Consider the following 22,830-nt stretch of genomic DNA (forward strand, 5'->3'; position numbering starts at 1 on the left):
ACAATAATTAGCCTACAAGGATCACAATAATAGGCTAATCCATGAAACTTTGATGCTGACAAAATTGGGAACATTACACGATGGATAGTATATCGACTAGGCTCAAATAATTTGCGATGAGCTGAGTAGTTGGCTGAACTCAGCAAAGGCGTTTAGCAATTTTATATGCCATCATTCCAGATATATATCCTGGCAACCATTCATTTGTGGCCAGACCTGCCAAGCATTGAGGATTTCAATGAAGACATGAAGGTCTATGAATTCTACCCCTCTTTGCAACTCGATAAGAGCTATGAAGAATATTTTAAGGTGAATGGTGCCTTCACTATGAGGCTATGCAGAGAGCTACAAAGGTGTCCCGAGTGCAGATTTTCACTAGAGGCAATTTCAGCAATTGCCCAGTTTGTGTGCTATTTCATTTAGTACATGGCATTTTAATACATTTGGATTGGTGTGCTCGATGGCTTTTCAAAGAGATTGCCCAGGTACCCTGAAGACAAGTTAGTTTCGATTGAGTTATGTAAACAACTTTTGGAAGTGAATACCTTGTGTTCAGCAATTAAGAAGGCGAGAATTCCTTTTCCAGTTGTTGTAGGCCCATACTCTTGGCATCTAGGTCAGATGCACGAAATTTAATTAAAGCCTTTGAAGGCAAGATCAAATTGAATGACTATGAAGTCATTAGGCCCTAGTATGATCCACTGAATTATGTTAAGGATCATCTATAGCTCGGCTCCACCTATAAGCATGTGCTTGATATTGAGGATTACTGGGCCAATTGCTATACTAAGGTGTAGACTAGAGAAATGTTTTGGTCTAGGCTCACTGTAGGGGAAGTCAAATTGTATAATGTGAACATCAATGTTAGTGATATCGAGGACAATGATCACCACTTGAGGTCCTCTACCTAGGAGAAAGAAGTCAAAGACACTCCCATAGTGCACAAGTCCACCCAAGGAGCCCAAGGTAGATAAGATGGAAATTCTGATGGTTGGCATCATCAAACGGATCGATAAATTGGTAGAATGGACGAGGGCCAGAAGGAAGTGGATTGGGTGACAAAGGCTCATCTGCAGGAGTGTCTGGTGGAGCTCAGACTACATCAACAACCACTTCTACCGCAGCAACTACTACTTCAATTTTTGTGGGTCCATTAGAATTTGTTGGTGGAGGAAATGACCCTCCAGAAAAGAACATTCAAATCCATCCAACCTATGGAGAAGGCCCTTTGCCTGATACATGAAATGATGGAGATGCTAAGGCAGAGAAAGAAAAGGAGAAAGAGGAGCAATTTGCCGCTAAAAACCCCTCGACGGTGCCAATTATCAACCTGGATGGAGATAGTAATCAGCCAGATTGCAGACCTAATGGTGATTAACAAGCTCAAGTTACTCCACAACAACCACAAGCCATGGATCAAGGTAACCCTCCTGCACATTTTATAACTAAGATTGTGACTTTTCCTTTCTCTAGCAGGAAGAAGGAGACTCCCCCAGTGGCCAGAAAATTATTTGATCCATTAGCTCTCCAGTTAGCATTGAATGTCCTCTCAGCTGATTCCTGGTTAGAGGAAACTATCCATAGAAAGAAAAGAAGAATGGAGGAGAGCGTCCCACCAAAGAATCTCATTGCACAGGATATGCAACCACCACAACCATCATCACAGAAGGCAAAGAATTGTAGCTTCGGTAAAATTATTCTAACCCTAACCAATTGATATTTCTCCTTCTTTACTTAGAATAATCATTATATGTTAGACATCTTAGCACTATATGTTGATGATCCTAAGCTTCATAGCATAATTATCATTATGTGATAATCATGATAGTTATCACTAATGGTAGATAACTTGAAATATTACTCTATGTTGATTATACTATCAACTATGAATTTGAAATATAGTAGCTATGATAAATCATCGTCAAATAGTGTTTTTGATTAGTATAAGTGATAACTATATAACTATCATAGTTATGCATAATAATTATAACTAATATATAATCATTGATTTAAAAGTGAACTTAATATAATCTACATTGGATTTTTATCAGTCTTAGTAAACATGGATTAACTAAACAATACCGATCATCTATTAAAAGGGAATTAAGGTTTTCTTCGAATAGGTTAAGGAGAGAAGACTAATGTCTCATGGAGAGACATGTCTCCTTGTAAGACATAGTCCCCTATAAAGATGAAACCTATTTTTGAGTTTAGAACATAGACATATACTCACAGCACTATCATAAATGATCAAAATTTCATAGTTCCAAGAATCACGACGATTCACATGATTTGGCGATTCGATTCAAGGCAAACGATTTTTTGTGAATCGATGAATTGAATCAGCGATAAATGGTTTATGAAATAAGTTACTCACTAAATTTTAAGGGTTTTTTAAATTTGTCGATTCATGGTTGATTCGATACCGATTCACGATTGGATTCGGCCTTGCCGATTTTGATCCGATTCCAATTCTTGTTACTTTGGATCAAATACATATACACAGCAGCAATCTAATATATACATTGAACATAGGAAGTGAAGATATATTCAGTCAATCAAAGATAATAAAAGGATATCAATAAAATATATGGCAGTAATAAAGGTGACCGAATGGAATGAAGGATGAATAAAGTTTGAGGCTTTATACATGTAGCAACATTCAACATAGATATGAAATCAGATTTTATACATACCTGCAATATATATCATTGAGTATATTGCAGCAATATGTTAAGTGAGAATGATATTAAGAAATCGTGAAGAATATGAGAGAGATGAGAATATAAGTGAAAAATATGAATATTTGTAAGTGAAATTTCCTGTCAGGAAAATAGTGAGTTTTATATATACCTTTCAATAAGTGTGAAAAAAAATGTTATGAGACATGGAAATAATAAGTAGTATATGTTATGTATATAACATATTAATATAATATAAGATGTGAGATATTAATATATATGAGATAATCAATATAATATGAGTAAGATCATTCAAGAGATACTATATATCATGAGATGTATATTATATTAATTTATTACATTGAGATTATATATACACTAACTGATATTGATATATATCAAATGAGATTTGATATAATATCAATTAGGAAATCAATATATATATTTCAAGAGAGATAATGTTATACTTTAGTTAAATAAGATTCAAGTATAAGTAATCAAGATTACCTTGATTTGACAATCTTATATAAGAATATTATCCAAGTTAACACAAGATTTAAAAGATACACATACCCTAAATCTGATCAAAACTTCAACAATATTAATCCAAGAGAGTTAGAAGTCGAAGAGTGTTATCATGAGAAATACAAGAACTAGGAGATGTCACCAAAAGAGCCAACAAAGAGACTCAAGAATTTGAAAGGGGGAAAGGAAAGGAAAAAACCCCTTGTGACATTATGAATGAGGCAAAGCCTATGAATAAGAGAGGGAGCATGTAATGTTCCCATTGATTGCCAGCATCAGAATTTCAGGGATTAGCCTAATATTGGATCCTCATAGGCTAATGAGGATGGTTAGAGGGTCTTCTGAGGATTGATTCATCTCCAACATTCAGCGACTTATGGATTTGGCCTTCGTTTGATGTCATTTGGACTCCATTTGCCATACTTACCGTGTATAGTAAGTTAGGGGTAATAGAGATGAACTCTTTCTATTTTTAGAAAGTGTATTCGATCACATGGGGATTTATGAGGAGAGATTCCTATTTCAGATGGCATGGCAATCAGACAAGTATTTCAAAAGATATTAAAGTGTAAATGACTTAAGTGATTTATTTAAATATTTTAATGTGATAAAGTTATAAAGTCACTTAAGTGACTAAAAGACGAAATTGGCTTTTAATCCCACATTGCCTAGTTGTTTGTGTCTTCCCTCATATCGAGGTTATAAAAGCGTGGAGCTACATTGGGATTGACACAACGGATATATGATATTTATAAAAATCCTAAAGGTTGCTTTAATGTGACTGTATAATTCCTAAGGACGAAACCCCTTAAGGAAATCAGTGAGGCTAGACGCAAACCTGACACTCACAATTGCATTTTCAGAATTAAAGACTGGAATAATATGTTGATATCAGGAGATTATAGCTCCATGACAGATTGGTGATTAAAGCCGGCAGGAGCCTAATAACGCATAGGTCAGTTTTTAATAGTTGGAGTTGGATGGTAAGGGAAGAGATCAGTTTCCCCATGGCAGGAGAGAAGTCATCTACGTAAGTACCACTCCAGTTTTCAGTTAAGTATAGTAATGTTGTTTAATGTCAAGCTGCAGTAGAGGAATGTGTAATAGATGATGGTAGTTGGAAGACATTCAGATTTCTTCAATGATGCAGTCCACACATGATTATCCCATCCAGTAACTAGCAGGTCAAATTTGACAGCAGATATAACACTCAGAAGAAGTTAATTACAGTGACAGTATATTGCTGAGAATACTCTATGCCAATGTATTCACGGCCAGTAGTGACAAACAGGAAACAAGGTAACAGGAACAACACATGGGGAAGTAGGGAGAAATTGCAGTAACGTCTACAGATTCTGACAGCAGCCCACAGATAGTTGCACGAGTCTCCTTTCTTCAAATCTACGGCAAGGAAACAATAGCATGGTCTGCACTTAGGGAATGAAGGTGATAGTTAAGATGCCAAACAGGTGCCACGACTTTACCACACAGTCATCCTCTCTTCTACTGGCGGCCACTCATAATTGGAGCAACATCACTTCAGGCAGAACACGGTCAAAGTATTCACACCAAGGCAGGTTCATCAGTTAGTGTTGACAGAGGTGTACCTAGCATTGGCAGATTTTGAATGAGTTTTGGAGGAGCATATGTTAATTGAGCAATACAGTCTGCCAACTCACAGGTTCCACTATTAACTGTCTATGTTTGAAATTTAAATATAGATAAATGTTGGAGAGTTCATTTAATACATGTTTTACCATGATACACCATAGTTAAAGCATTGTATGGGGTTTGTTGTGATTTGAGATTAATAAAAGGCAATACTGTTATTCTTTGAGATTATTACATTGTACATGGATTTCTTAGCTATATTGTTATACATCTTGGAATCGAATTACTTACAACAACACCAAAGCTTATTATCAGGATTACATCCCAACTGTCTGACAAAATATCTCAGATCAAAATTTAATTCATTTGATCATTTTAGACCAGATCATTACAGAGCATGAAGCTCATTTACAATAATATGTGTTTGTGTTGTTGAAGAATGAGAGAGGAGCATCTCTTAAATAGAGATGAGAAGAGGAGTTGCATGTGTGACTCTCAATTTTATGAATGCCACAATTCATAATAGGTATGTGCACGGTGTCAACATCCTCTAAGAAGATAAACTAATTTCCTTATTAAAGGAAATATGAAAATATGACATGTCCTCACAATTGCACAAGAGGACAAACAAGTTGTAGGGATCCTTGGAATATCCCTTTATATAATGCATCCAAGGAAATATTAATTTTTTACCAGCTATGATCCAAGGCAACATGAAAGATAATTTGCTCAATCATAAAACATAATCCTTAGAATGTCCCAAAAGTAATGAAGATCAAACCCTAACAAGTGGCTGCTATAGAAGACTTTAGAAATGTTTACCATACAGGGTAAAAGCTTAATGCATTTGTAACACGATTCAATGTAGAACAGATGCTTTATTCATATATGCACTTGTTGATTACAATCTGAATACAATGACTACAATGATCACAATGATGATTCCAAAGTCCATCTTGGACATGTACATATACCTTTCCGAAGGGGTGACTCAAGCGTCATGTGCCCGTTTGGATACTACTCTACCTGTTGGCTACACTATACATTTTATCGACAACATCATCCCCCCCAAAAGAAAAAGTCGTCTTCGGACGACAATACAACAAAATTCAAAATAATAAAATACATCAACGCATAAGTACTAGACAGAGGGATGCGTCCGTGTCGTCAACTCATTCAGCTCCATCCATAACTTGTAGACTTGTTCTTTCTTGATCTTCAGCTCTGCTTCTGCTTCCATTTGAAGCTCCAGGGCTGACTGCATCATCTCTCCGACTTCTCCCAATTCCTTCTCCTTCTCTGCTGCCATCTTTTCTTTTTCTATTGCCAACCGTTCTTTTTCTACTAACAAAGCTATCCTCTCGAATTGCCAGGCCGTCCTCTCAGATTCCCAAGCTGCCCTTTCTAAAGCTAACTTGGCAGCTAACTCCTCTCGAGCTCTCTCGGCCGCTACCTGATCCGCCTGACTCCTCTGAAGAGTGTAGTACACCTTGCTATATAACTTTGCTATCTCATGAATCAGAGCCTCTACTCGGCTCTGCATCTCAAGGTCTCTCATCGTGGACCAGTCCTGTCGCATCTCTGTGGTCTCCACATCTGGCCATCCCCTCTCCTCAAAACAAACTTTAAACGCAGCTGGACATCCCAACCTCATGAAGGATATGACTCCCTCCAACTCCTTCACCACTAACTCCAACATCTGAGTCTTAGCCGAAGCTAACACTTGGCGAGCTCGAGATGCTAGAGCTGTGACATCATAAAAAAAAATTGCCTCTGTCATCGCTACCTCCTGTGCTACTGGGTGTTCCCGCTGTGCTAGAATTAAAACTTCTTGTGCTGTGTGTAGTTCATCCTTATCTTTCACCTTGTTCCTATCCTTGTTAAGCAAATTCGACATTAATCTTCATATCATTCCTTCGTTTCGGATTTGTCTGGCAATGGCACCAAATGTTTACTGTACAGGGTAAAAGCTTAATACATGTGTAACACGATTCAACGTAGAACAAATGCTTTATTCATATATGCACTTGCTGATTACAATCCGAATACAATGACTACAATGATTACAATGATTACAACGATGATTCCAAAGTCCATCTCAAACGTGTACATTTACCTTTTCGAAGGGGTGACTCAAGCGTCACGCGCCCGTTCGATACTACTCTACCCGTCGGCTACACTATACATTTTACCGAGAACAAGAAACACAACTCCAAAATTATCTATCATAGGAATGTCTATGTGGTCACAAGCTAATAGCACATCATTGGCACTTTAATCTCCAAGTGTCAAAGGGGCGATCCCGGGCACATCAACATTCCCAACCCACTATGAGGAGAATCTTGTGAGATTATTGTATGTTCTATCTCGAAGGGTTTGTTGCAGGTGGTGGGATTTTGCAAGTTGAAGGTGAAGAGGAGCAGATGGATAATGGTAATGGTAAAATAGCATTGATGTTGAGGGAAATTGCAGCAAGGTTGGAAGCCTTGGGAACAAAACAGAGAAGTGTACCTATTACTGAAATTTTGCACACGTGTAAAATTTAAGTATGAAGACAAAGAAAGTACATGAATGCCATTCATTTCACACAAGAATGTCCTTGTATTATTCATCAAGATAGATACAACTGATATGAAATGAAATGCTGAAAGTAAAAGCCTCTCACACAATTTCCTGTGAGAGTAGCCTACTGATACTAATGCTTCCTATCTATGCAAATGCCAAGACATGAAAGGAAAAACAAAACAAAGATGTAGAGAGTCAAGGGAAACCAGCCATTGCCTGATGTAAATACTAGTTATCTTCTTTCTCTGATTCATCTCTTGCTGCTATATTGAGTTGATTCATCAATTGTGTCCTACAAGCATGTAAGAATGGGTTAGATAAAAATCTAAGCAATAGAGGTAACCTCATCTCATACGCTTTTGTCTACTTTACTATTATATCATTACACTTGTAGAGAAAGGAAAATGAGATATATCAGTCATTGCATTATGCTCAAGTACAAAGAATAAAACAAAGCTTTGGGTTCATTAATGTATTGCTGAATGACAACAGTAATATGCTTACAAAATATGCTGAAATAACAACAGTGAGGAATAACAGAACAACAGAGTCGAAAATGCAAGCTACAAGGAGATATATGGCACATAGGTGTAATGAATATTGTTGTTGATCTTGTTGAAGGATATAAGTTGTTATGTGTGCAGATAGGTTTTCAGTCAAAAGCCATATAACAGTAATCAAGAAGCTTCGGGAGAAATATTATAGCAGGGTTTTTAGAATCTGTAAGTTTACAAATACAGATTTTCTTCAATCTGTGAAGATGTTGCTAAGCAAAGAGGGAAAAAAAATCCATTAGAGCAGCAGTGAGATGATGGAAGTAAAGCAACAAATGGTTTCTTTCCAAGAATTCCTATATATCAAGAGCAACAAACAATATTAAGATAGACAAGCCTACAACTTGGAATGCAATACAGAAGGACAATGGCTATAATTGGTAGACAAGTGTTGTTATATACTGCAAATATTCGAGTAAGGAGCTACAGTAAGCTTTTCAGCAACAGCTTCAGGAAGTCAAAAAGTTGGAATAAAGCACATAGATGAGGAATTGAGTTACTGTATATATTTTCTATCCAAGAAAATCCTTAGTTCTTATCAGCATTCCCAACAAAAGGTCCGGGGTTTTGCAAAATAAAGTATATATAGGGCAGATCATCAAGGAAAATGCTGAAATATTTGAGAAATCACAACTGAAATAATGTCTGCAATATACCTTCAAAAAGAAAAAATGATGAAAGAGCTCCAAATACATAGTAGGTCTTATTCCCATGGCGCCACTACCAGTGGTTGCAACCCAAAATGCACATGAAATATGACTTCAACAAATAAAACACGTGAAGAATACCCAGAAGATGTGGAGTAAACTCTCTCCTCTAACTTCCATGGTGGCCAAACGACGAGTCGTGAGCCATCCACAAGGTAAAACAACAACAAATGTGCTCCATAACCCAGCAAAACTCCAATTTCACTCATTAAAAATAATGACATCTTTCAGAATACCTAGCAGCAGCAAAAATAAATATGGCTGCTTGAGTGCCAAGGAGAAGATGTTCAAAACTTACAGCAGAAGAAGAAGCAGATTCAGCTCATGTGCTTTGCCATTCAAACTCCAAGTTTCTCCAACAAAATGATGACATGTTCAAGATTCATGAATAATCGAACAGATTGATGCTAAATTGCAGGCTTAATCAGCATGAAAAGACCAAGCAAAAATTCAGAAAACTCTTGCTGTGGATGCTTTCTTCTTTCTTCTTTTCTCTTCCAGAAGGATCGAATGAAGAAAAATGATGAGGTTGAGGTCATTAAAAGGAGAGGACTCCAAATTTTATTGATACCTCTTCATTATGCCGAGAATGAGAGGGCTTCTTGATTTGAATAATGAATCATGTTATTATCAACCGAGACTATATTCATTATTAAGTTGGAGGGGTCTTCATTTTATTAAAGTAAATACTGCAACTATTTCAAAAATGTAATTTAATATTATTTGAGTGATATTGTTATAAATCACCTTATAATGTTAAAGTCTTAGATGCAATATGGAGTCAATAGGGTGGTGAGTTTAATGCTAAGTGGAGGTATTTTGGATTAAGTCTTGGTGACAAGGGATAATGACTTTCATTAGGGGTCAAAGTTGTTCAAAAAGCAGAGTAGTGGGAGATCTTTATTGTTGATTTTGAGTTTGATGACTTGTTCATATAGTTTGAGTTGGTTTGGACTTTGGAGACATAAGGAGGGTATATAGGCTTCTAGAGGAAGTTTAGGAAGAATTCGAATTAGGAGTTTATCATGATTGTTGAAGGGTTTCTATGAGCTTTCAAGGCATTTTCAGTGTATTTTAAGCCAGGTGTTGAGTTCCCTATGGGTTGGAAGGACTTTTTCAAAATAGATATCCTCCTTTCATGGCTTCTAGACTCCATCTTTGGAGCCTTTTTTCTAGCATTCAACCATAGATTTGGAGTTGGAGTTTGTACTTAAGAAGGTTGTAGCTCATTTGTAAACCAGTTCTCTCATGCAATTTTGGGCTCTTAGTGATTTTTCCCTATCCTTTGGGCATTTTTTTTTGCATGATTCTGTAACTCAGTTTATGATATTTAGAAGTGCCTTGGAGACTATTTTGGCATAATCTTTATCATCTTCTTGTCATTTGTAGAGTTGTGTTCGTATGATTTGATAAAACTGTTCGTGAAAGTTTCATTTTCCTTTCAGTTTTGTTTCACTTTTGTACCTATTTTGTGATAAATATATGGCACAGGTTGCAGGTTGTCTGAGCAGATGTAATGTGTTCTCAATTGTGCAAAGTTTCTTTTCCTTTACTAAGAAAATAACCATTTCAACCTTTCTGCAAAATATTTATGTGCATGCATGTGTTAGGCAAGTTTTGTGAGTTTGAAATTATTTCATGGTTTTCAAGTGTAAAAGTTCTCTGAATATCACAGATTCAAACTTTAGGTGCATCACCATAGGTTTAGTTTTGCTTTTCCATATCTTTCTATTCCTTTCCCTCATAAGTTTTTAAGTTTTAAGTGAAGCATTTGATCGGAACTGGCCTAGAAATCGAAGGTCTCACTTCATTGCATGTCCCATGTAGAAGTGATTCCCATGTTATACCAGGATTACTGAACTCATTATGTTATACCAGGATTACTGAACTCATTCAGTTCAATATCGGGTACAAATTTTGGTACTTAACAGTACCATAAGTAATTTGAGTGGAGTTGAGAAACAACAAGGCCATTGAAAAACTCCATGTTTAGATAATACCAACCACTTGAAAAGAATACCATGTTCAATTCTACAGGCTCCTCACCTCAATGGCATCTATGCACAAGTACCCTCAAATTGTTTTGCTAACTCAAATGTGATGCACCATGTCATGTCCCCACTCTAGCTCAGTCTAGCAGAGACATGTGAGTCAGCTTATTATGGGGTCTTGTAGGCTGACAGGGTTGGATAGAGACCCAGTATGGTTATTCAGTGTTGGGGACTTGGTGTTCTGGCGGTTAGTGATCAGTTGGGAGACGTTCCTTGTTTTTAGGAGACAGTTCCTATATTTATGGGGTTCATTCCTACTTTTTAGGAGGTATGATCATGCACAGGGTTGGGTTTCCATGAGTTTGCTCTTTGGGTTCAGTTTCAGAGGGATAGAGCTTGTTTCCTAAAATTTAGGAGCATCCCTAGATTTTAGAGATGAGACTGCCAGTGGATCCTTGATTTCCGACTTCAGTCATAGACAGGTGACAGGATGATTTTATGGTTTGTAATGTCAGTTGGGCATTTTGTAGCTATTTGGGTTATATTTTTAATATTTCCTAAGTTAGCGTTTAATAATTAAATAAGGCTAAGTTAATAGCCATTTTGGAGTAATAAGGGGAATTTTGACCTCATCTGGATGCGTACCCCTTGGTGTGATAGCTCTTTGGAAAGGTCTTGAACTTTTCTAAATCTTTCTCTTTTGTCTCAGGGCGATTCAGTGAACGGATTTATGTCTATGGAGAAAAAGGGTCATTTTTAGTAACATTGCCACTTTAAAATAAGACTTAAATCACTTTTGTAACCCAACGCCTTTTGGAGTCACTTTAGGGTTCGATTTGCTTTGGAAGGGGTTATAAGGAGATGGAGGTGCCATTCCTCATTCATATTATGCATTTTAAACTTGTTTACAAATTTGCTCTGCTTGGGCAATTTTATTCTGGGACGCAAACCCCAGGGTATTTACTGGCTGGGACGTAATCCTCAACAGTATTTGGTCTTGGAATTTTCAGTGGTATCGGCTGTTATCAGGGAAGGAGGACGCCATTTCAGCTTGGGTCTGCAGTATTGTTTAGCTGGGCACAATTATTGGTACATGGGAAAGTGAACCTTGCAGCAGTAGCCGCCATTTGCAGCACTTTGAAATATAGAGAGTTGGATAATCAGTAGCAGACGTTTGCATGTTCACAGTCCTTTTCCATCAGCCAGTTTGGCGTCATTGTTAGGGAAAATGTACTGGATACTTTATTTGGCTCTATAATTTAGAGATCTGCCTGGTACGATCTGTATCAATTCTGATTTTGCTGCATATTGTTATTTATTTTCAGACTCTTTTCATATCATTTGCTCCTTCTCATTTCTATGTTGAATAATCATCAAAAACGCAAAAACAAACAAACTCTTCTGCATTTCCGTCTAGTTCTGCAAGAAAACTTTAATAAACAGGAAAAAGAAAATTAAAAAGAAAAAATATAATAAAGCTACAGCAGATTAGCGGCAGAGATCCATCAGGGATCTTTCACACCACCCCCAACATCACTGATCATACAGTGATTCATTTGTTGAACCTCCATACAATTTCTCTTCTCCAACCTTTCTTTAACATTCAGCTTCTTGAGTTCTTCCTGAGAAATCCCATCCCCAAATATCCATACAATTCAAACACTGGCTAAACCAAGACAAGAAAATGCATTTGAGATTTTCATGTTATGCTGAGCAAATCACTCTCCTTGCTACTTTCTGGTTAAGTCCCAGCAACAATGGGCATAGATCAATCTTTGCCTCCAATTTCAGCAGGAGCAAGTAGTTGTATAGGTTAGATCTTTGAACAATAGGAACAGTCATGGAATTAGCTACTAACCAACAAGCTTCAACTCCTCAAACAAATGAACTTTTGTTGAGGTTGAACTGCATCCTTCACCGTCATGACATGAATATAATGGTGATTATATGTTGCTTTCAAATTTTCAATAATAACATAGATTTTTCTGATATAACAAAAATTGTTCTTTTTTTTTCAAAGTACACTACATTTCATTCAAAAATATATAATGTCATTTTTTTTCTCAAACGTTAAAATCATTTCTATGTAGCCAATTTCTTTTTTATCAATACTTTTTACACTAGTTTCTTGCATTTGCATTCAACTTGGCCCTTGTCTTACAGTTCTCTGCTTGCATAGGGTTATTGCTATCACCATATCTCGATGGAAACCCTACATTCCAAACATAACACATGATATTTACAGGATATATCAATATGCAAACAAAATGCAAAATAATAAATTCAACAATGGTGTAATAATCATTGTATTTTATGACGCTGTTTCTAAATTTGTAATATTCAAAAGCTCTTCAAAATTTTTGTATCTGTGCCTTTTGATAGCTAACATAATGTAGTTTCCTGTTTTTAACAGCTATTTGAAATGGGTTTGGAGCTTTCCCTTGCACGACTAAAAGCACTAGCCAAGTTTGCATTTGGAATGGGTCTGGCACAGGTTTTTTTTCCTATTATTTTAAATTCTTGTTTCAATTTTGTCAGATAATTTGTACCTCAGTGCAAGTGAACTCAGGAGTTCTTTTGCTGTAACCTACAAGGGGAATATGAATCAACGAGCCAATATAATAATATTCAATTACTGCAATATATGTACAGTTAACATTCCTTTCTTATTTTCAAGTCAGTTATGACTTCTGATTACCATTTGTGCATGTTTCTGATTATTATTACTTTGGACTAAATGGCTTAATACGCAGAGACTAGCTCCAGGTGTTTTAATGCAATGGTTTAGCATATATATTGTTCTACTAGATTTTGTCTGTAAAATGATGTACACACTGAATGTTCAATGAAACATTGTGTGGCTGGATTATTGAAAAGAGTATAGCATTTACAGATCTAAACCTTTGAGATCATAACAAGTGCAAAAAGATTGACAATGGATCTAGAAAGGGAAAAAGAAAATTTCAATCCAAGACAGGACCAGGGAATAAAAGTACTTTAATACAACAGAACACATCTTTCTAACAACACATAACACCGCTACAATTAACAAAAGAAAAGAAAATATAGAAGTTACTCAAATTTTGATTAATTTGATTCTTTTGATAATGTGCCTTATCATAAAATATATCAATTCAAAGTTAATTTTTTTCCCTTATTGGCTTGTGCAACTAACACAACCAATTTTGCAAGGAGTGAGGATTTTAATGCCTTAATTGTCCTTATATATTTGATGATCTGTGCAGTATGCAGTAGATCATAATGAAGTTAGTAGTTCTAAGATGACCTTTCTTTGAGTAGTCTCTCCTAGGTTATTCTTTGTTCATGAAATAATATCCAATTAATATAGCTCAGAAGCTGTGTGCCATCTTTTGGTGCAACACTCACATGTAATAAATCTTTAAAAGATGGATATGAGTGAATTTATATTACCATCCATGGATGACCGAAAGTAGGTCAGCGAGACTCTAAAAGTACCTTCAGTTTTAAATTTTAACAGAAAAATGCTGTGGTACAGAGACCTCTTCAGAAAAATGCCCAAGGTTATATATTAGGAGAGCAAGAAAAATTACAATTTTAGATTTCAGCATTAAACAAGTACATAAAGTTTACATTCCAATTTCCAATCAGCTTAAACAAATGTTACATTCAAAAAAAGATACAAAAGGTATTTGTTCTAACCATTCTAACACTACTACTGAAATTTTGAAATATTATAATAAAAAGAGTGCCTTCATGATTATTTAGAACAATGATAATTATGTTAAAATACTGAAAAAGTCGATAGAAGTTACCAGTGAATAAGGGGCCGCTACATTATAAAGGAGTAAATAAGTGCCAAACTATAAAGAAACATAAGTTCAAACAGTGGGGTAGCTTAAAAAGTTAAACACCAAAATTATATTTACTAAGTATATGTTGTTGTCGGTAGAAACTGTGTAGTCGACGGGTTCATGTCGTCGGTAAAGATTGTGTAGCTAACGGGTTGATGTTGTCGGTAAAGATTTTGTAGCCGACGGGTAGATTAGGATTGTTTTGTAGCCGACGGACCCCTTCGGGAAGGTTTGGCGGAAGGTATTTATACCCCATATGGGTACATTGTAAATCATCTAATCTTATCTTATTGGATCTTAGGCTCTGGATGTAATCTGTTGGCATATGCAAATAAAGGAGTACTGCTGTTGCTGTTCGTGTTCATTATCTGTGTACAATACTTAATTAATCTATGCAATAAACATTTGGCACCGTTGCCCCATGAACCTGGAAGGAGGGAGGAATGAAGCTTAATGCCAAATCAGCTTAACAAGGATCGAAATAAGGTCAAGGGAAAAGATAGAATCCGTATTGCGCAAGAAAATTTAATTTTGGCACAGCAAGCCGAACGCAGAAGGAGGTTCCAGAAGATTGCCGATGGACATAGAAGCGCAGAGGAATTGTTAGAGGAGACTTGACAGTGGGTGGAGTTGGTGGAAGAAGCAAGGGAGGAGTTTTTGAATTTGTATTCATCGAGGAAAGAGAATCCAGACGGAAGAGAATCGACTCGCACGGCTTGGAGTGCCGAGGGAGCACAAGCGTGGAGTGAACTTTTCGTCCGGGATACACTTCCGCAGGGGACAACTTCAGAAGATCCTTCTTCACCAAGGTTCGCAATTGTTGAGACCGCTGATGTGGGAGAGCAGACCGTCGGTGTGGGAGTGCAGACCGCCGGTGTGGGAGAGCAGACCGCCTGTGTGAGAGTGCAGATCGTCGGTGCGGGAGTGCACACCGCTAGTGTGGGAGTGCAAAGCCATGCTATGGGAGTGAATAGTGCCAGTGTTGCAAGACTGAGCAACGCCCATTCACAAAATCCAGTAGTGATGGCAGGACCAAAAGAAAAGCTGCCGAAGTTTGATGGCGATGGTACGACCGACCCCATCTGACATTGCAAGACATGCGAGACGATTTGGAGGGAAAATGGCATAATAGATGCAAACGAATGGGTAAGGCAATTTCCGGCAACCCTACGGGGTGTCGCAATTGATTGGTTTGCGGATACAGATCCACAAAAGTTAAATAGTTGGGACAACATTAAAAAGGAGTTTATTGCAGAATTTCAACTATTGCGCGATGATAATAAGATTGTAGCAGAGATATTCAATACCAAGCAGGGGAAGAATGAAATTGTCTGTGTCTATGCTAGGAAATTAAAAGATTTGATAAGTAAAATGGAAAATAAGCCGGCAGACGGACTGTAGAAAAGATGGTTCGTGGAAGGCCTACGCTTGAAGTTGCAGAAGAAGATGAAAATTGTGCTGCCGTTGTCATAAACAAAAGCATACAATAGAGCGATGAACTTGGAAAACAAGAAGTGGACAAAAAAGAAGAAGAATAGTTCCTCCGACTCAGATGACGACACATCCTCGAGAGAGGATAGTAATGATGATGAAAACAGTAGCAAGAAGGTTTGCGCCCTACAGAAGGACATGATCCATATGATGAAGGAATTTAAAAACATGCAGAAGGAAACAAAGGGAAGCGAACTATGGTGCATGGAATGTAAGGTGGAAGGTCACACAAAGGGATCCTGTCCAAAGAACCAGTTTTGCGAGATATGCCAGATCATGGGGACATTCCATAAAAGAATGCCCCTTCAATCTAAAAACCAGAGAACCTCAACAGGTGCTTCTTACACAGGCAGATTTCATGTCAGGAGGGAACGGAAACACAAACATTGATGGTGCCACTTCAGGTGGGTACAAAAATAATAACAGAGGGCAAAACAACAACAACAATGCCAACAATAACAATGGCAGCCAAAGTCGAATTCAGTATGATGCGAATGGACGGCCAATTGTTCAGTGCTGAACATGTAATTTGTGGGGCCACTTTGCCCAGGATTGTACAACGGCAAACACACCAAAATTATTATGCAGATGGTGCGGGCCCAACGATCATGAAGATGCCAAGTGCCCAAAGTCCGGAGTAAATTTGATAATTGTCAAGACGGATGAAGAGGAGGTTCTGGCAATTACACGGAGGCAAGCAAAAGTCTACCCTGACTCGGCGGAAGAAAAGAGGAAATTGGGGGAAGCGCGGGTGGAAATTGAAAAGGCATTGCAGGTGGAGACATCTTAGTTGACGGACACCACCAGCACCTCGGCAAATAACTCCACAGAACAAAACATCATACGACAGATCTTACAAATGGAGTTACCGAACAAGATAAGTGACCTTCTCACAATGCCCTAGTTACGGACGACCATTCTGAATTCTACACCACTTCTGAAAGCAACGGAGGAAACAGGAAGGGACAGTAGTGAAACAACGAGAACAGAACCAATGCTTCTAGCACTCACAACGGGAAGGCATCCGGCGGTCATCGAGATGGGGATTTTGGGAAATGTTCTGACAAACACAATTGTCGACGGAGGGTCTAATGTGAATGTGTTACCGGAGGATACCTGGAAGAAGTTGGGGAAGCTGACGTTATGGCCACCTACATTCTAATTGCTCACAGCAGACCAACACGGGATCAAACCGTTGGGAACCTTGAGGGTGCAACCGGTAACTATTGGAACACAACCATTTTTATTGGACTTCGTGGTCATTCCATTAAAAAGAAAAGGATATGATGCTATTCTAGGACGAAATTGGTTAGTGCAAGAAAAAGTAAAACATGATTGGAAACGAAATACCCTATCAATGGAGCGCGGAGGTAAAAGATTTGTAATTGACCTGCACACACAAATGGTAGGTGAGGAAGCAGCATCGTCAGACTTAGAAGGTGAAGGCGAAAGTTACGACAAAGGGAAGAGGAGAATGGAACCGGATGAAGGAGTATTGAGAGTAGAAGGAGGATCGAATGATGACGACTTAGACTCATTGGATGGCCTTTTCCACTGGCAGATAGAAGACTATGAATTCTTTTCGAGTTGTAATATGTTAAGGGTTGACAAAGGTGTGAAAAAAGAGGAAAATGAATGTCCGAAGGAGTACAGAGAAGCGGAAGAAGGAAAGGCGGTTACAGCTGAAGCTGAGGGGAAGAACATACAGTCCGAACCCAGGAAAAAGAAAGATCCCACTGTCCGGTACACGGTGAACGGACTGCACAGAAAGAAAAGAATGCACTACACCATAAAATTGGTTGAAGGGTGCCGACAGCAAGGAAATAGTCTAGATGAGCGACGACTGTAGGCACATTGGGCTACGAAGGTGACACAGAATAGACGCAAAGCATGGCGTGATAAGCACTTGGAACTGAACAGGTTTCAGCCAGGGCAATTAGTGTTGAAGTACGATGGACGACATGAAATCAAACCAGGAAAGTTTAAGGTCAGATGGGTAGGACCATACCAGATCCGAGAGGTCGGTGACAATGGAGCAATACAATTGTGGACCTTGGACGGGCAAGAAGTGCCTCAGGCAGTCAACGGGTCGAAGCTGAAGATGTACCATGCCAGGAAGACTCCGTCGTTGTCCTAGAATGGCCAAGTTTGAGCGACTCCCTCGTCGTTACAGAATGGCGAAGTCTGGAGGCAAAATTTGGGTCTTGTATTTTTTTATTTATAAAAAATAAATAAATAAATTTAAAAAAAAAAAACACATCGACAAATTCAAATTGTTCGGAACGAGTAACACATGATGCCAAAGGGTAGACATAAGCAGTTGCTAGAAAGAGTGTGGAATCGGAAGAAAATGACAGGACCCCGCGGGGACGCTGCCCCTTGACCTCGCTGGGAGCATTGCCCCCTAGACCCCCAGTCGTTGTGGTTATCAGTCGTGGGAAGTGTGACTAGTTGATGAGACCTGGAGCTGCTGCAGGCATAGAGTGTTTGTGTACTGGAGGCACTTGGAGTAGGTGTTGGACATGAGGCTGTCTTGGTGGATGCATAGAGAGCTCAGGAGGAGTTGATCATCTAGTTGGAGGCAGTACAGTAACACTTGGCTCACGGTACCCAGGAGTTGGCAACAGAGAAAGCAGCATGGGTGGCTATCAAGGTTAGCTAAGGAGACAATATTGTGTTAGCAGAGGCTACAGATGCATCATGGGTCAGAGACCAGTTTGTTGTAGGCACAGGATGAATGTGGAAGTGATCTATCTTGTGTTGTTAGTCAGTTAATGTATTTTCTGTGTTAATTTGTCTCGAGTATTTTGTAATTGTTGTCCGGAGACGAATTTTTCCTTTTGGGGGGGGGTGATGTCGTCGGTAGAAACTGTGTAGCTGACATGTTCATGTCATCGGTAAAGATTGTGTAGCTAACGGGTTGATGTCATCGGTAAAGATTTTGTAGCCAACGGGTAGATTAGGATTGTTTTGTAGCCGACGGACCCCTTCAGGAAGATTCGGCGAAAGGTATTTATACCCCGTCTAGGTACATTGTAAATCATCTAATCTTATCTTATCGGATCTTAGGCTCTGGATGTAATCTGTTGGCATATGCGAATAAAGGAGTACTGCTGTTGCTGTTCGTGTTAATTATCTGTGTGCAATACTTAATTAATCTATGCGGTAAACATATGTAGTGTGCCATGTAAATCTAATTTCTTTACTTGGGTAAATCTAATTTCTTTATTTGGGTAGATGATGTATGCCATGCAAATTTAATTTATTTATATGGCATGACATTATTGTAGATTCTATTGACCATTGTATTCATTAAAGTAAGGAAAAAAAAAGGTTTTGTTATTTCATGTGAAATATATTGTGAAGAGATTACAAATAAACATAATCATTACAAAAACCTAATTATTAGCAAATAGGGACTTGAAAAACTAATTTACCTTTACCTAAGAAAGTTAACGTAAATTTTGAAGTGCTGGTCCTAAAATAGTAGGTAGATCTTATTTTCATGGAGCATAACCTAACATTGGAGAAGTGACTCAATAGTTTTATGTAAATTCTCATCAAGGTATAAATTAAAAGAAAAATCTTCAACAGTGAAAAAAAATTTAACCAAAATAAATCCATTTGAAGTCAAAAGTAAATTTTAGAATTCTTTAACCTTGACTTTAAACATTTTTCATTTCATACGCTTCTTTTATCTTCTCCAATTGAATGTAAAAATGGGCAAAAAAATGGATAGGTATATATAAAACAAATTCCAAACCAATTAAAAAAAAAACTTTGGGAGTGGCTCACAAAATGTAGGGGTTGGTGATTACTTGTGATTAATCATGAGTTTTTGGAGTGTAATGCTTTAATGACTCTAGGGATTGTGTAACTATTTTGATTTCAAGAATGAAAGCCTCCCAAATAAAAAGGGCCAATTATCATCGATTTAGCCTTTTAGGTATGAAAAGAAAGAGGATACAATACTCTCAGATTTGTGCAGACTAATATTTCTATTGAATCTCATAGTAGATAGGGCATATAATGAACTAAATGCTTCTAAATCCTTATCTCTTGGAAGGGATGATGACAATAGATCACGTTTCCATGTAGATTATGGTAGTTAGTCTCAACTTGTAATTGGTGAGAGTATGCCCTTAACTAGCAAATGGAATCTCCAAGACACGTGACTAATGATCTTGGAGATATAGCCAAGATGATTTGACTTTTGATATGTTTGAAATTGAAAAGTGTTTTTTTATTGTGGAGACATCTTAGTGATATGAACATATTATCAAGCTAAAACACCATTGATATCCTCGTTGATGATCTCCTTCAAGGGAAGGAGGCAAGCAAAGGCATCTAGCGATTAAATAAATGGAGGAAAATCAATAGTGATGCTAGAAGATTAGAAGGGAAGACTAATCTCAAGATATGTCCATGCCTAATGGGTCATAAAGAGGCAATTTTTGATAACAAATAAAGGACCAAATATGGGTACCTTTCCTAGCTTGAGGTTGAGTCCATTAAGGATTTAACCATAGACAAAGAAAGTGAATTTAATTATACCATCAAGACGAAGGGGCTAGGAAAAAAGAATGACATGGATGGTACATTGAGGAACGATTCATTTTCAAAATATTACGCGTGAATCTAGACACTCAATAGAGGAATATCAATAGTGATGCTAGTATATTCAAAGAGATGACAAGTACTGAGATATATCCATGCCTAATGGGTCATAAAGAGGCAACTATTGGAGAAGAATGAAGGAATCTTTCCTAGCTTAAGGTTGAGTACATCTAAGGATTTGACTATGGACATAAAAAGTGAGTTTAACTATGCCATGAAAGTGAAGCAGCTAGATGAAAAGAGGCATGGATAGTGCATTGAGGAGTAGTCCATTTCAACATATATACTATTAGGCATGAATCTAGACACTCAATCGTACTTAGTGAATCCCAAACAAGAATCGTAGGCTCAATCATTGTAGTGAAGTTGCACAACCTTTAAAGGATAGTTTAGATAAGATAATATTATTAATGTCCAAGATAAGACCAACAAAAGGGTCTAAGGGATTGTTAAATACCAAGCAACAACCTAGCAAACAATAGGAGCAGCAAACAATGTCCAAAAGAAAGACAAAGCAAAGAGCAAAGAACCAAGAAACCAAACCAATAACCAACAACTAGCAAGCAGAAGCCACTGTACCATAAGTCACCGCTAGCTAACTACTCTAATCAATTGAGAAGAATCTCAAATTGATGGCTAGGCCTTAGGCAAGAGACCCCAAGATGCTTATGAGAGCCCCTAGAAGAGCTCGAAGCAGAAGAGGATTGTTGCTAAATGGAGGATCTAAGTGGCCTCACGGCCTTGGGAGACCTTGACAAGGGATCCAAAGCCTTCTTGGTGCCCTGCATGGGGGGGAGCCATGGTGAAGAATGAGGTGATGAGTTGGTTGAACTGTGATCTCATGGGAAAAAGTCCCCGCAAGGTGATCTCCCAGAGCCTCCATATCTCTTGAAGACAAAGTGAAAGACACCTTTGATCCGTATATGTGAAAAGGGTCAGGAGAGAGTTGATCTGTCTAAATAAACAATAGAATCTACCACTAATCTCATAGTAAATGGGGCAGCAAAAAATGAAGTGGGTCTCCATCTCAACTTCCTTTAGATCACAAAGCTGGCAGATCCTATCCTCCCTAGCCAAATGGTGGTCAGTCTGGATGAAGAGCCGATAAGAACTGATGCATGAGCACCCTGGGTGCAAGTGCAATCTTGCACCACCCAAAAATATTTTTGTCTCTCTCCTTTTCAATAAGGGAGTTTCAGTACAAAGTTACTATTTGTTGAAACTTACTATTTTTAGTAAGTTGGTCATACAAGCCCAGAATGTTCTGATTTCACAAGTGGAGGTTCATCTTAGTATCAGCCGGCTAGTTGAGTTTTGTTGCCATACCATCTGAATTGGTAAAGTCATTGAGGATTTTTGGTACAAAATATTTGAGCTCAATTTTGAAGGCCTTAGAGGCTCCGAAACGAGATAAAACCCAAACTAAAAGTGCTTCTTCAATCAAAGAGTTGTAGATCAAGAGCTTTCATTTTCAATAAGTGGTTATAATAGTCAATCGGAGTTATGGTTAAAAAGTTACGGCCTTCGTAAGTTGGGCTACCTGAAATTATAATTTTAAAATTGCTTTGAGTTGACTCTAACGTAATAAATATGAAAAATAAAATAATTTTAGGGTTGTTCGACCTCAAGGGTTAGGGCTAAATTCTAGAAACTTCTCGGGCGGTGAAAAATTTCCTATATAAGGAAGGCCCCTAGGGTTGTCTATCATGGCTCTGACTTAAAAAATATTGTAAGAAAAATGCCCATGTGGCTTGCATGTTGTACTTTCAAAATTTGTAGTTCCATACTTTTTGAGATAATAAGCCAATTTTTTGTTCTCGCAACTTCTGGTTATTTCTCTATTTCTGTTATACCTTTGTGTTTTTAAGGGGATCACCATTCATCTAGAAGCCACTCGCAGTGAACCAAGAGAGATATGGAGAGCATGAGACCAACCATGAGACAGGTACAAGGGGTGCACATTGACACCATCCTGCAACTCAGGAAAATGCTCCCCAAGATATACAGTCATCTTAGGACGAAGACCCCCAAGTAGTGCGCATATATAGTCTATAAATGTCTATTTTGATGTGCATGTTCAACTCATATCAGGATGGTAGAAGATGAGAGGGGGCATCCAGGGAGTACTTGAAGGGGGGAAGACAATCAATATCAATTCTGATAGACCCCAACAGGGTCGAGGTCTTGGCCAACCAACAATAGGCCTGACCGATAGGGTCTGATCATGCAATAGCCTCTGAAGATCAATAAGCCAG

General features: G+C 38.0%; 1 protein-coding gene and 1 long non-coding RNA gene across 3 annotated transcripts in view; one reads left to right on the forward strand and one right to left on the reverse strand.

Annotated features, from left to right (window-relative positions):
- The window catches only part of KEA3 (K+ efflux antiporter 3), a 187,018-nt gene that overhangs the window by 57,241 nt on the left and 106,947 nt on the right, over positions 1-22,830 (forward strand). For both annotated transcript variants that reach the window (XM_089786848.1, XM_089786847.1), the window contains exon 4: positions 13,048-13,128. In XM_089786848.1, coding sequence (XP_089642974.1) covers positions 13,048-13,128 — 81 coding nt within the window. The remainder of the gene's footprint in view (positions 1-13,047; positions 13,129-22,830) is intronic.
- The window catches only part of LOC149551292 (uncharacterized), a 248,345-nt gene continuing 232,913 nt past the window's right edge, over positions 7,399-22,830 (reverse strand). Inside the window, exon 6 of the long non-coding RNA XR_016352721.1 lies at positions 7,399-7,674. This is a non-coding gene — a long non-coding RNA (uncharacterized LOC149551292). The remainder of the gene's footprint in view (positions 7,675-22,830) is intronic.

This window comes from Cupressus sempervirens, chromosome 6 (assembly GCF_028749045.1).
Source record: "Cupressus sempervirens isolate cs-2001-9-10 chromosome 6, ASM2874904v1, whole genome shotgun sequence".
NCBI classification, from domain to species: Eukaryota; Viridiplantae; Streptophyta; class Pinopsida; order Cupressales; family Cupressaceae; genus Cupressus; species Cupressus sempervirens.